Consider the following 12,669-nt stretch of genomic DNA (forward strand, 5'->3'; position numbering starts at 1 on the left):
TGCGGTGCGCAGGGAAAAGTTGAAACACAACCTAAAAAACCCAACTACGTCAGCACCAAATAGTGATGAAGGGTTATCCAAAAACCGTGTCATCCTACCACACGCCGAAACCCCACCACTTACAGCACACAGGGCAGGCCAGCACTGAAGCATGTAAGAAGAGGAGGGCCAACCCGTGCAGCAAGAGCAAATAGTCTGAATTAGGGGAAAACGCAAATAAACTCCAATATAAGCCCAGCATCTGGGCAGAGGGAAGGGAGTGCTGTGGAAAGAAGTGGGGTTCGGGTAGCTTCAGCTGCCTGGGTGCCCAGGGCAGCCTCTCTGTTACGCCACGCCCGCCCACTGCCATTTTGGCCCAAAAACCTTAGTATTTAGCCTTAAAATGTGAAAAAATGTGCAAAAAGCAGCTCAGTCCCTTGCAGAGTCCTCTCTGCAGGTAGCAAATGAAATATGAGAGGGCTGGAGCCCAGCCTGTGCATCAGAGGGGAAAATACTGAGCCAGTTTCGAGGCATCTGCTTCGTTTGGGGAAAGATGGATAAAACCCTGCAAATGTCCCAAAAGCAAAGGGTGGGGAGGGTGGCCCCACCAAATCTTATTCCCCCAGACCCTCTGCTAGATGGGGATGTGCTCAGTTTCACAAAAAGATAGCCCATTTTGTGGAGCCTTTGAATATTCAAATTGAAAGTATCGCGCAATCATTGATTGTCAAATCATTGGTTTCTAGAGGTTTTAAATACTTGGCATTAGGAGAGAAAAACTCAAACTTATACCCGTAGGGATAAAACAATAATATTGTCGGGATCCACCTGGCATTGCCACCGGGCAAGCAGGTCTCTTCTCCCCCAAATTTTAAGCCTGTCTCCTCTTGCCCCCTTCACCTGCTCTGGGGCCAGGGCCGGGGCCACCGCTGCCGCTGCACCGGGCGCCCGGCGAGGTGCTGCCCGCTCCCGCTCAGGATGTCCGGTAAGCCCCGCCGCGCCCCCCCCTCCCCCCCTATTTTGGGGCCGTTTCGGGGTTCTCCGGGGTCATTCCGCGAGTCAGGCAGTCGCGCCTCCCCAGCGAGGAGGAACCGGGGAGGGCGGGGAGGAGCAGGCAGGGAAGGGCTCCTGTCCGCCGACTGCCAGCCCCGGCCGCCCGCGGGGCCGCCGCCGCGGGGCCGCCAGCGGGGCCGGGGCGCAGCGGAGCGCGGCGGGCGGGCCCGGCCCGGCGGCAGCGGCCGGCGGGGGGAGCCGGGGCGCCGCAGAGCCGGCCCGGCCCCGGCCCCGGCCCCGGCCCGGCGCCGCTCGCCCTCCGGCGCCCATCCCCGTGGCTCCCGGCGGGGCAGCGCTGCCGCCCCGAGGAGCCCCTGCGGCGGGGTGGGAGACGCGGCCCCCGCACCCTCGCCCCCCGCCGCTTTGCGCCCTCCCCGCGCAGGCTGCCCTGGCCTCGCCGCTCTTCACCCGCAGCCTGCCCTGGCCGCCCGGCTCCCCGACCGACCCCCAGCTCGCCCTGCTCACCCTGCTCCTGATTCCCACCCCGTCGCCGGGCCCCCAGCCCACCCTCACCGCCCTGCTGCTCGACCCCCAGCCCCAGCTTCATCACCCTGCCCCTTCCATCCACAGCCCGGCCGGCTGAGGAGAGCTGGCCGTGGTAGCCCTGCTCTCCGTGCTTCAGCCGGACGCAGAGCACGGTGGGGCCTCGGGGTGCTAGAAAAGCAGGATCCTCGGGGCACAGTGCTCTGCCACGGGAGCCGGGGGTGGGGGCTGCCTGACAGCCAGCCCCCGGGTTATAGATGTGTCCTTACCTCACCTGCTAGTTTGTCTTTAAGTTGCTCATAGTGTAGCCCCTAGCCCTGTCCGGCTGCCTGCGCAGACCAGAGCTAAACGGCTGTACGCAGCATGAACCCAAACTTGCAGAAGGGGCTGCTAGCTCAGGGCTAGCTCCCTGGCTATAGGGAGGCCTGGTAGCAGAGTGTTCTCATTAAAGCCAACCCTTCCCTCCCCTCATTTTCCCCATCTTCAATTTGTTGAATAGAAACAAAATTAAAAACATGAGGTGAATAATCCCCAGCTGCCCAGGGCACGGCTCAGCAAACTCCCCTCGAGGCGGACCCAGCTCAGCCTGCCACCCTTCTGGAGGGACCAGTATGCCTGTTACAGCACGTCCTCAACCAGAGCACCAAGGGGGCAGCAGGAGGGCTGGGGGTGGGCAGACGGGGCAGTGAAGATGCCGTACAGCCATCAGCAATGGGGAGAGGTTATAGCAGAAAAGGACAGTGCCTACAGTGTGGGATTTCTTGGATATACAGGTGGGACCCGCAAATCCAGCACTGTCTTCTTGCTGCGTGCAGCAGCAATAGGACAAGGAAGCTGCAACCAGCTGCCTCCACTGGGGAACAGCTGACTGCAGGATGAGACGACACTAGCGTTTGTAGGATCTGCTACTGGATGAAAATAACAGCAGAAAGTTAGGACAGAAACAGAACTGCCAGAGGCTTTAAGTATTTTACCATGAGTACAGCAAGTGAAAGTGATTTTTCAGAATAGGTACATTATTTACCATTTCCTGTACTAAAAATCCCTCATCAGCAGTGACTGATGATTGCTGATTGGTTTTGCCTAGATTATAGACAACCTAAATGCTTGTTTGAAATAAACGGGAGTTGTACAGAATGAGCAAAATAAAGAGATAATCTAGGCTTTGCAAGAAGTGATTCATGAAAGCAGTCTTTTATTTGTGTTTGTTTTGTTTAGCTCTCTGAATAACTGCCCACATATTTTCATGGTTTTATTCCTGGTCTTCATCTGCCAGATGAAGTGCTTCCCACATTTATTTTCAGGTCCTAGGAGTGGCAAATATGATAGGAATTTAAATAAATTCAACAGCAGCACCAGATGGAGCTTGGTATTAGGACACCTGGAGGTTGGAGGGAAGAAGAAGATAGAAAACAATAAAACACTTACGATTAGTAAAAATAATCAACACCAACTTTTTCATAAATGTCTGCTTGTCACAAGCTTGAATAGCAGGTGTTAAAGAGGGCTATAAACCGTGATTACAAGTGACTTAACAGTGACCAGTTAATCAGCAGTTAACTCTAAGTAGCCTCTGCTTAGAGCATGCCTGAAAACATGCTGGATTTGCTGTATGCTCTGAGTGTCTCCCATCTCGTAAAGTGATTTTTCACAAATTCTTTCAGGAAAGCCCAAGGTGTATCAAGGTGTTAGAGTAAAGATTACGGTTAAGGAGTTACTGCAGCAGAGAAGAGCACGACAAGCAGCAACCGGTGCAGCAGTAAGTAAAAATCTTTTGGTGTCTGTTTTGTCTCTTCTCTCTTAATCTTTTTTGCCAAGACTGTAATCTCTGGCCCAAGGAGACTGCCAAAGTCTGAGCATAGCAGGCTGCTGAGGATGGGGGAGAAGAACGTTCAGCCAGGGTAACTGCAGCAGTGATCTAAAGAGGTGACGGAGCCGTTAGTGCAGGGAGAAAGCAGAGCTGGTGCTCCAGAACCGTAACTCACTCTGGGGTGGAAGGAGCACATGGACAAATTTCAGTCCAACTTACAGTAATCACAGCAGCTCCAGTATCATTAGGCTGGATGAGCAAGGCAGGCCACGGTCACTGCCCTCTATTTAAAATGCGGGCTGGCTGGGCTGAAGCATGCACCAAACTGTTTTGAAGCATCAGGTGAAGCATATGCCCAGGCCATGCCTTCGACCCGACCTGTGCAGCTTTGCGGAGCAACCGGTGCAAAGCTCCCCTAACCTCCCCCTTTTCCACAGCTCTCAGCCCCCTGGGAAGCTGCTTTCAACCACCCCCTGTCCCTGGAGGCTTTCTCTTGTCCAGTTGGATCAGGCAGGGAATGAAGGCACCAGAGGTACAGTGCCTCCAGCAGCTCCCAAGCAGTGGAGAGGGTTTGGGAATTTGGGACTTGGCAACAGCCCCAAGTTTTGGCTAGCAGAAAGGAAAAAAAACAAGGCATGGGCAAAGACCCCTTAAGCAGGGCTCCATCCTGCTCCATTAGGGCTCCTTAGCATAATATTCAAGCGTGCTTGACTGAACTCAGGTCTCACATTTTTCAGTACCACCTGGGCAGCTCCTAGCCCTGTCCCTTCTAGTGGAGGGGATGGGGATCTGTGTGTGTATACACACGCACACGTGTGCACTCTCTCTCTCACTCACTCTTCCAGTCTTTGTAGGAGTCCTCTAGCTCCAGCCACTCTAGGGATTTGCATAAAGAGGTTGGTAAATCATTACTTCTTCCTGGTTCATGACATTACAGCTTTGGATGGTTTTCAGATTTCATCTCCCACCTCCTGTACCTCGTTGCAGCTGGTTGCACAAAAAGCTGATCAGCCTGCAAGCCACAGGCAGAGAGGCCTGGGTGAAGAGTGCACAAACCTGCTGGGCTTTGGAAATGCTGGGTCACCCCTCCCCTCCCCTCCAACCCTCACAGAAGCAGCCTCTTGATCGCAGCCAGGCATCACAGGGCTGCATGGAACTGGTTTTTGCTTCCCACAGTGAGTTTACGCAGCTCTTGTTTTCCCCACACGGGAAAAAGCGAAAAGTGGCAGTGCAGGTTACCTTTGTGATCTGCAAAAGGTACGCGCTGTCCTGGAGAGGCCCCAGAGGTTAGGGCCGGCAGGATAAGCTGCCTCCGTGCACTGAAAAAAGCCGAACCTGAAAACTTCTGCTGCTGGTGGTATGGCTCTCTCTGCCTTGTTACACATCTGCAGCCAAAGAGAAGAGGGGTAGTCCTACAGGCACTTTCAGCCCAGAATAGCCACTATTTAGTGAATTAAATGCACAGGGATATGCTGGGAAGCTGTTGCTAGGGAAATAAGCCACTAACTTGAGATCATTTTGAACAAAGAAAATGAAGTGGAAGTCTGTATGAATTAAAACTGAGGAAAAAAAACAAACCAGTATTTGTATTTGCAGAGTAAAATCCTGGTCCCAAACAATAAGTATCAAAACTCTTGTTGCTTTTGGGGTGGATTTCTCCCCTCCGGCAGGTCAGGTTCCTAGAACAGGTTGATCTGTCTGCTTCAGCTTCCAGCACCCCTCAGAAAATGAGACCGTCCATTTTCACAGAGGCACATAGCTGTGTTAGAGTGGGGAGCGATGTCAGAGCTGGTTCTCAAACGATATCGCCACCAAGCACGGCGACCCAGTCTGATACCCAGCCATGGGGATACCTGCAATTGTCTTTAGTCACGTTTCAAGAGTTACCGCTACAATTTGTTAATTACTCCTTCTCAATCATATTTATCCCTACAAATTCTTTGGGACCCCTCCACTGTGGAATTCATGGTCCCAGAAATTAACGCATGTTAGTTTCAAAGGCAGGCAGATCTCTGCTGAATTAACAGTAGTAATGCAGTAGGAAGAGCGCACTAGCAAAGTGCTGTAGCAAGGGCTTTACACCAGGCTGGTGTTGTGTTCCTCCAGTGCTGTTACAGGCTCAGGGAAAAATCACATTATGCACATTAGTCTTGTTCTGTCAATGCTAGGGAAGTTTTCCATGTCACAGCCATAAGGTAAATAAGGTTTACGTAAAATAGGTTGAAGTGAAATCCTGACTTACCTCAGCAGGCAGGAAAATGCTCCCCTGTGTTACAGCGTATAAAGTTCCTTTTCTTCCCTTCTCTTTGGTCAGGTTTCTTGGGGCAGCAGCAGCATCCAGTTTTCAGAGTCTGTGTCTCCTCCTCACCCAGGTTGGTACAAAGCCCATTCACATGGGCCTTCCTACCCCCCTTCCCAATTTTTCCCACGGCCCAGAGTCTTTCCAGTCCTTGGTTGAGGCAGGCACTACCAGATAACCGGCAATGCAGCCAATCAGCACCTGAAAGGAGCCCATGAAATGCAGATGAGGATGCCGTGAGGCCAGCAGGGTACATATTACCCTCTTCAGGAGCACGCTCACATGCTGTCATTTGTGCAGTTTATTTTTCCCACAGCAAGGAGCAAGATCCCCTTCAGGAAGGGATGCTCATCCCCTGGGGAATTACGCTGCTGGCATCACCTTCTGCAGGCTGCAGTCTGTGGGTCGGATCGGAGCTAGAGGGTCAGATTGCCCTGAAGCACTCTGCTGAGCTCCAGCACAGTTGGCTGTTCTCACTCTCCTGGCAGCATCAGCAGGAGTGAGAGGAGTGTCAGGTTTTCAGCACCACAAAGTGTTTCTTCCTCCTGTATGTGAATATCCAAGGAAAGGGGAAAGGGGTGGGGGGAATAGCACTTTGGGCTCACAGATCCTTCAGTTATTCTGCAACCAAAGCAGAAACACCTAAAAGGTTGGGCAGGTGTGAATATATACATTGTATAGACAAGGAAATGATTAAGTCATCAATATTGGGAAATCAATTTGCTTATATTAATACAGAAACGTGAGACGTACCAAAACTTTTTCAGGCTGGAAAATCTCCGTCTGTTTATGTATTTTGGGTGCTTCTCATTTCCTCTACACATCCAGCTAAACACTTGAACCTGCAATCATGACTCTTAGCGACTCTCTACCCCTGTGCAGTTCCATTGCCCCCAGACCTCTACCCCTCTGTGTGGACAGGGCTGTGCTTTTAACCATATTTGAGCACAGCATGAAAAGATAATAATTCTGAAAAGTCAGATCTGCTGTGAGCTTTCGTACCCTGAGCAAGCATGTTGCAATACAGTGAGAGTCTGTCCCGACAGCTTTCTAGGAACTCGCGCTTTCGCCAGTAAGACTACGTGGACACGGTGCTGCGTTATCACTGACTTGCTCCATTTTGCCTGCTCAGAAGTTTGTCTCCTGTCTGGCTGTTTGGAGGATAAAAGAGCAAATTATTCTTCTGTTATCCCCTCCTTCCTGCAGATGTAGCTACCCTGCATCTGGAGACTGGGTGAGGCAAAGGCGCAAGCCATCTGCCAAGCTGTGAAGGAAAAATCACTGCATGGCAAACTTCTAGGTCTGTAAACAGTTGACATTTGAAGGGACGCCAGAGGGTCAAGAGTCTGAGGGAGTTTCCAGCTGGATCTCTGACCAAAATGGCTGGAGCCAGAAGAGTTTCCAGCAGTATTTAAAGAGCTTTGGAGCTTTCCAAGGGGACTAAAGTTCCCAACTTATTTGCATGCTTTTGAGCATCTTCCTCCTGGTGTCTGCTTCCTTAGGTAATTCACCCTGAACTTGAAGGACCTTTTTTCTTGTCTAAATCCATAGGGCTACTGAACATGTGAGAGCACTGAAACCTGACCTGGGGCAACACCTGCCCTTTGTGAAGACAGATACTGAATAATCTGCTATTGTCTGGTTTACCTTCTCTCCTAGCACCTTTTGATGCAGAACCCATCTCTTCTGTTCCCAACTATTGTCCGTCATGGCAGTTTTCGAATTGCATCTCCTGCGAAGAAAGCCCTAGCTCTTTGGAGCAGCTGGTAGATTCCTGTCTTCAGACAGATGCGCCCTTAGACCCAGCCTTCAGTGCTTTCCAGACATCTTCGCACTGCACCTCAGACGCCTTCCAGCCAGTCCCACTCTGCTTTAACCAGGGTCTGGTAAGCTTTGTGTCCCAGGGGAGCAGCCACAGGTGCACTCAGAGGGAAGATGGGGAAGGGAGTCACGTCCTGGGGCAGAACAGCAGCAAACTGATTTGGAAATGTGGCTGCTTTTAGGGGCATGGGGTACAGCCACAGCAATGAAGGCTAATTGCGTGGATTTCTGGGTGGTTTCCCATTGGGAGCAGAGGACAGGGAGGCCCAGCCAAACCTAGACAGAGGCTGCAGAATAGGGAATGTCCCTTCTACAGATCCTATACGTTTCCTGCAAAGAGTAGCCTAGTTCCTGCTAGCAGTTGTCTAACTCGCAGGAAAGCTCCCTATTAACAGTAATGTCACAGGAACTGCCTCTTGCATTTAGGCCTCCAAGGGCTGAACCATCTCCCTGGGTAGCCAGACCCTCCTGAGAAAGGCAATGGCGTGGAAATTCTGGCTGCTGTCCACATTTCCTCAAATGACACCCTGAAACGTCCTGGTTTGTTTTGTTTTTTCTCTCAAACTCTAGGCTGCCGGATCCCCCACTTCAGCTGATCTGTCCAGCCCGTTAAACTATAGCTGCTCTCCTCCTCAGCTGTCTCCTTTCACCCCGCTGACTCACTGCCCACCGTCTGCTCTGGACACCAAGACCTATGGCTACCCTGCGGAGGAGTGGTCCTGCCATACCCCCTCCCCATACACCACCTCTGCCTGCTGCTGCACTGCCTGTGGCTCCCAGCATGCGGACAACAGGGTCCCGCAGTACTTCCCCTGCCCCAACACGGACTGCATGGACTACCTACCGCCCATGGCCATGGCCGACGACTTCTTCAGAAGGGATAGGAACTGTGACATCTGCTATAGCTAATGGGGACTGTGGTTTTACACATCCACTGTATCCAAATCATATTAATTGCCCATGAACTATGCAAAGTTGTGCTGCCTAACATAGTCCAGTTTATTCTTCACTACTCATACATTTTCTACATGACATTGTCACTACATTAGTCCTCCTGTCTTGTACGGTCACGGGTGTTTTGTTATTGTTGTTGTTGTGGTGATTTGTGTTTTTTTTTTTCCTGTTTGTTTTTGTTGTTGTTTTTTAAAGAAATCCTAAGATGCCTTACCAAACACATGTCATTAAGCCAGCTCTTTTTGATACAAATAAATAATTTCGTACGCATGCTGAAGCCTGTTTATTCTTCATGTGCTAAATGTCAGTGCTTTTTTCTTCTGCTAATGATCCAGGATCCTGGCCCTGTTCTCACAAAGGTGAGGAAAAGAGACTCTCAGCAACCTATGCAAGGAGCAGTTACTCAGCAGTATGAAAGGTCTTGCTTACCCTTTCCAGCAGATAAAAACTTTCTATGTATCCCAGCACCCAGCACAGTATCCAGAGAGAAAGCTGGGCAGCACCCTGCTCTGAGATGGATCTGCAGCTTCTTAGCCGCTGCTTCTGCTCAGGCTGCTGTGATGGTATTTTCTAGCAGTTCTTACAGAAAAGGAAAAGCGCTGTTTTCCATGCAAGCTCAGGGCTTAGCCCATGGGTCATGTGCCAGAAAGGCCCCCCAGGCCTGCACAGAGGTTGAATCCAGTGCCAAACTTCTTTGGCTGCTGCTCACCACCAGCTTTCTCCACGAAGACAGAGTTTCAGTGAGAGGCTGATGTAGTTCAGCAGCTCTTTCTATACTTTGGTCTGTTGATATCAAGTTTTCTCCACCTTTCAGCATAATCAACTGAACAGGAGCTAAATGTTTTGGGTTTTGTTTGGTTTTTTTGGTTTTTTTTTGTTTTTTTTTTTAAGTAGATAATGGGAAAGTGATCACACCAGAGGATTCCCTGTTTCTTGCATAAACCCAGACCTTTCTAAGACTCTGTCTCACCTCCTTTTAATAGCACTTGGTGAGGCAGACTGCCAAGCCACCAGTTTCTCAGCTGAGCACCCAGACTGGAAAGAAAGAAACATCTCTCCATATTAAATCCAACACAAATGAAAAAACTAACTACACTTGTGAAGATAAATACATAATATAACTAGCTGTATGCTCACTTTCTCCTCCAGACACTTCTACAGTTAACTGATAAGCTTTCCTCTCCCCAGAGCTGAAATTACCCATGTGGCCGAGGATGCAACAGACATGTATCTGTCCGGCAAATAGGGAGGTTTCCTTCTTTCTACCAAAAAAAACAACCAATATTTCCTCACCTTGTGAAATCTATGAAGAACTAAGTGTTACCTTTTTTTAATGAGACTTTAAAAAATGTTTATATAATGCCAGTTATTTCAACCTTCTAACCCCACCTTCATCAGCAAACAGAGCTGTTGCCTCCCATGCAGCCTCCAGGGTTCTCTTCACTTTAGGTTCTATATCAGCTGAAAATGGCATTTTTTCCACGTCCGGTCCAGGTCCCTGGATAGGACGTTTCATTTTTGCCATGCTGGACAAGGAGATTACACAGAGAACTGTACCTTTCCAGCATCCAGTTCCTTTACCTTATGTAAGGTAGCAGCTTTTTTTCCAAAACTTGCTTTAAAATACTTCGACAACTTTAAATAATATCTCCCATCTCCCCTGTTGTTACCCGATTAATCTCAGAGTTGGCCCAAGTGATAAATACATTTGGTCATAGAAAGCTTAAAAATAGGAGTTAACGGCTGTATCTTTGCTGCAGTTAAAGGTGTGATTACCCCTGTGCAGAGACGCTCTGCTAGGTGTCATTTTAGTAGTGCTGGCAGGTGCTTCAGCCCGAGCGTTACCTCAGGACACTGGAGGGTTACACTTCTGCTGCCCCAGCCTGCTCCACAGCTTGCTCAGTGCCAGCTACTCCTGCCTACTGCTTGAGGAGCGGGCACACCTTTAGCCACATGTCAAGGCCCCTTATCACCAACATGAAAGAGCCACAAGAAGATAAGGTTGAGGCAAGATATTTGAGGCTTCTAGTGGAAATGGGGTGACCACATCCTTCCCATGGGTTGGCAACATTGGCCAGAGCTTAACAGAGCCGAGAAGAGGTGTTCTCATAAGTCAAAGGAAAGAGCATGTGAAAATGGTGAGTAAGCATTCAACAAGGAGAGTGCTCATATTAACGCATTTTACAGCAAGGTTAATAGTATCCCAGTCTATGCAACAGTGCCAGCAAAGAAGTCAAGTAAAGAGTTACAGTCTAACAACATATCTCTCACCTCCATATCAGGCGGATATCTAAATTTAATACGTTATCAGCAGATTGCACATTTATCAGTATATTGTGGCATAGATCTGTACAGCTATCCGTGGTTAGACTGCATTTCCAAAGAGAACAGCTCTGTGCAGACTGTGGTGCGCAGTGGAGAGGTTGTGCCCATCATTGAACCTATAGATGCGGTTGAGGCATAACCACTTAGGAATGGCAGTGTGAGCATGAGCGCTACAAACCACCCTACATCCCATTCCTGTCCCTGCCCCTTGGATGTTGCTTGACCTAGACAAAAAGACACCCATCCAGTGGGGGAAGCTGTCTCTTGAAGGGCTGGGCTGGTCTCACCACTAAGCTTCCACACTTCCCGGTCTCGCAGGTGGCTGAGGTCCTGAGTTGGGAGCATGCTGTGTGTTCTTGAAGACAGCAGATATTTAACACCTATTGGCCTCATGCTGCACGGGACCAGCTGCTCTGAAATTACCAACTGCCTGTTGGGACAAGGATCTTTCCAGCAAAATGTTTCTATGCGCTGGGGTCTCTGGACTCTGATAGCTTCCATTAAGTAAGTAGCCCTGTCCTCCATCCCTTGTAGCCTCTTCCTATTTCTCTGCTGCTCTTTCTCCAGTTGTTTTGCAATCCCCCATGCCAGGGACTGCAAACATGTTTTAGAGGCCATTTCCCAACTCCATGTCAATAGCTCCAGGTGACATATTCAGTGCAAGTAAGAGCTTGCTGACTCTTGACACATGAAAGGAAAAAAAACAACAGAGGAGGACTATTCAGAGGTTGGTTGTGCATTTTCTGGCCATGAGGAACATATTCTTTCCCTCCTTTATTCTCCCCCACCCCTTGAAAAAAAGGATTAAAGGAAAGTAGCTTGGGTCATATCTCCAACGGAGCTGGCACAGCACTACTGAAACGCTGGCATTTCATCAGTCCCTGCCAGGTGAAGTTCTGCCAGCCTATATAAACACGTGTTTACACAAAAGTGAGGATCACCCTATTCTTACAAAAGCCATGAATAACTCCAGAAGTTACCAGCAGTTATAGAGAAAATAAAAGGTTCTTACTTTCAGGTTCTTTACCAGTTGCACAGAGTATTTGATCAAAAAGTTTTCCTTGCCAACCAACTGGCAGCTTTTCTATGGTGCCACTTCAGAACATTTGTTTGGTGATAACAAGCCTTTGTTATTAGTAACTTATCCAAAGCCACAAGTAGGAAGAGATAAACTGTGCAAATAAAGGGGTATTACACACTGCCAGTACTGCTAAGGTTATAAAAGGTACATTTCCCCTGAAACAGTCATAAAAAAATTGAGGGGTTAACTGTGAACGAAGATGCTGCTCGAATCAATGAAATTCACCCTGGCACAGAAGACTTAACACTCAGGCCACCTTTGAGCCTTAAAAGGGATTTTCTTGATACACAGGCCAGGAACTGGCTGGCTTGACATGGAAAGGGAAAGGTACTTTACATGCATGGGGAAGCAGCAGCCTCCAACTGTCTCGTGGATCCAGTCCAAAGACAATATGAACAGCTTGTTGATTGCAGCTGGCTTCAGAGCAGGCCTCTAATGTCTGAGCTTTGGAAAGCTGAACACAGATGTGCCTGTAGAGAGAACGAATCCTTCCTGGGTCCGTCATGGGATCTTCCCTCTGCAAATCTCATCTGTCAACTCTGAGTAATGCAGGCTGCCAAGGTGATGCTTTGAATGAAGCCACATCCATCCCTCCCCAGACCGATATTTTCCCTGCTATTCTGGAGATCGTGATGTTTACAGATTACAAGTCACCGATGGCGTTGCTCTGTATTAAACATCCAACAGCAGGCAGATGAAACAATAAAGAGATAAGCCACTCTAGAAAACAGCTCATGTATTTTTTTTCACTTGCTGCAAAAGGACTTCTGTCATCCCATAGACATTTCTAGGTGGCAAAAAGCTTTTTACATTTTCCCTAGTGCATCACATGCTACATGATGGTCACAGTTTTACAGTTTTGTT

At 49.2% G+C, this 12,669-nt stretch overlaps 1 protein-coding gene across 1 annotated transcript; it reads left to right on the plus strand.

Moving 5' to 3' along the window:
* Positions 1-65: 65 nt before the first annotated feature.
* Positions 66-8,354, plus strand: POU2AF3 (POU class 2 homeobox associating factor 3; the record flags this gene model as incomplete). Its single annotated transcript, XM_082330533.1, has 6 exons — positions 66-153; positions 895-964; positions 3,157-3,274; positions 5,640-5,697; positions 7,284-7,510; positions 8,016-8,354. 6 exons carry the CDS (start codon positions 66-68, stop codon positions 8,352-8,354), a joined length of 900 nt encoding a protein of 299 aa, XP_082186659.1.
* Between the last annotated feature and the right edge of the window lie 4,315 nt (positions 8,355-12,669).

The sequence above is a fragment of the Platalea leucorodia genome, assembly GCF_965183815.1.
Source record: "Platalea leucorodia genome assembly, chromosome: 20".
In the NCBI taxonomy this organism is placed as follows: domain Eukaryota; kingdom Metazoa; phylum Chordata; class Aves; order Pelecaniformes; family Threskiornithidae; genus Platalea; species Platalea leucorodia.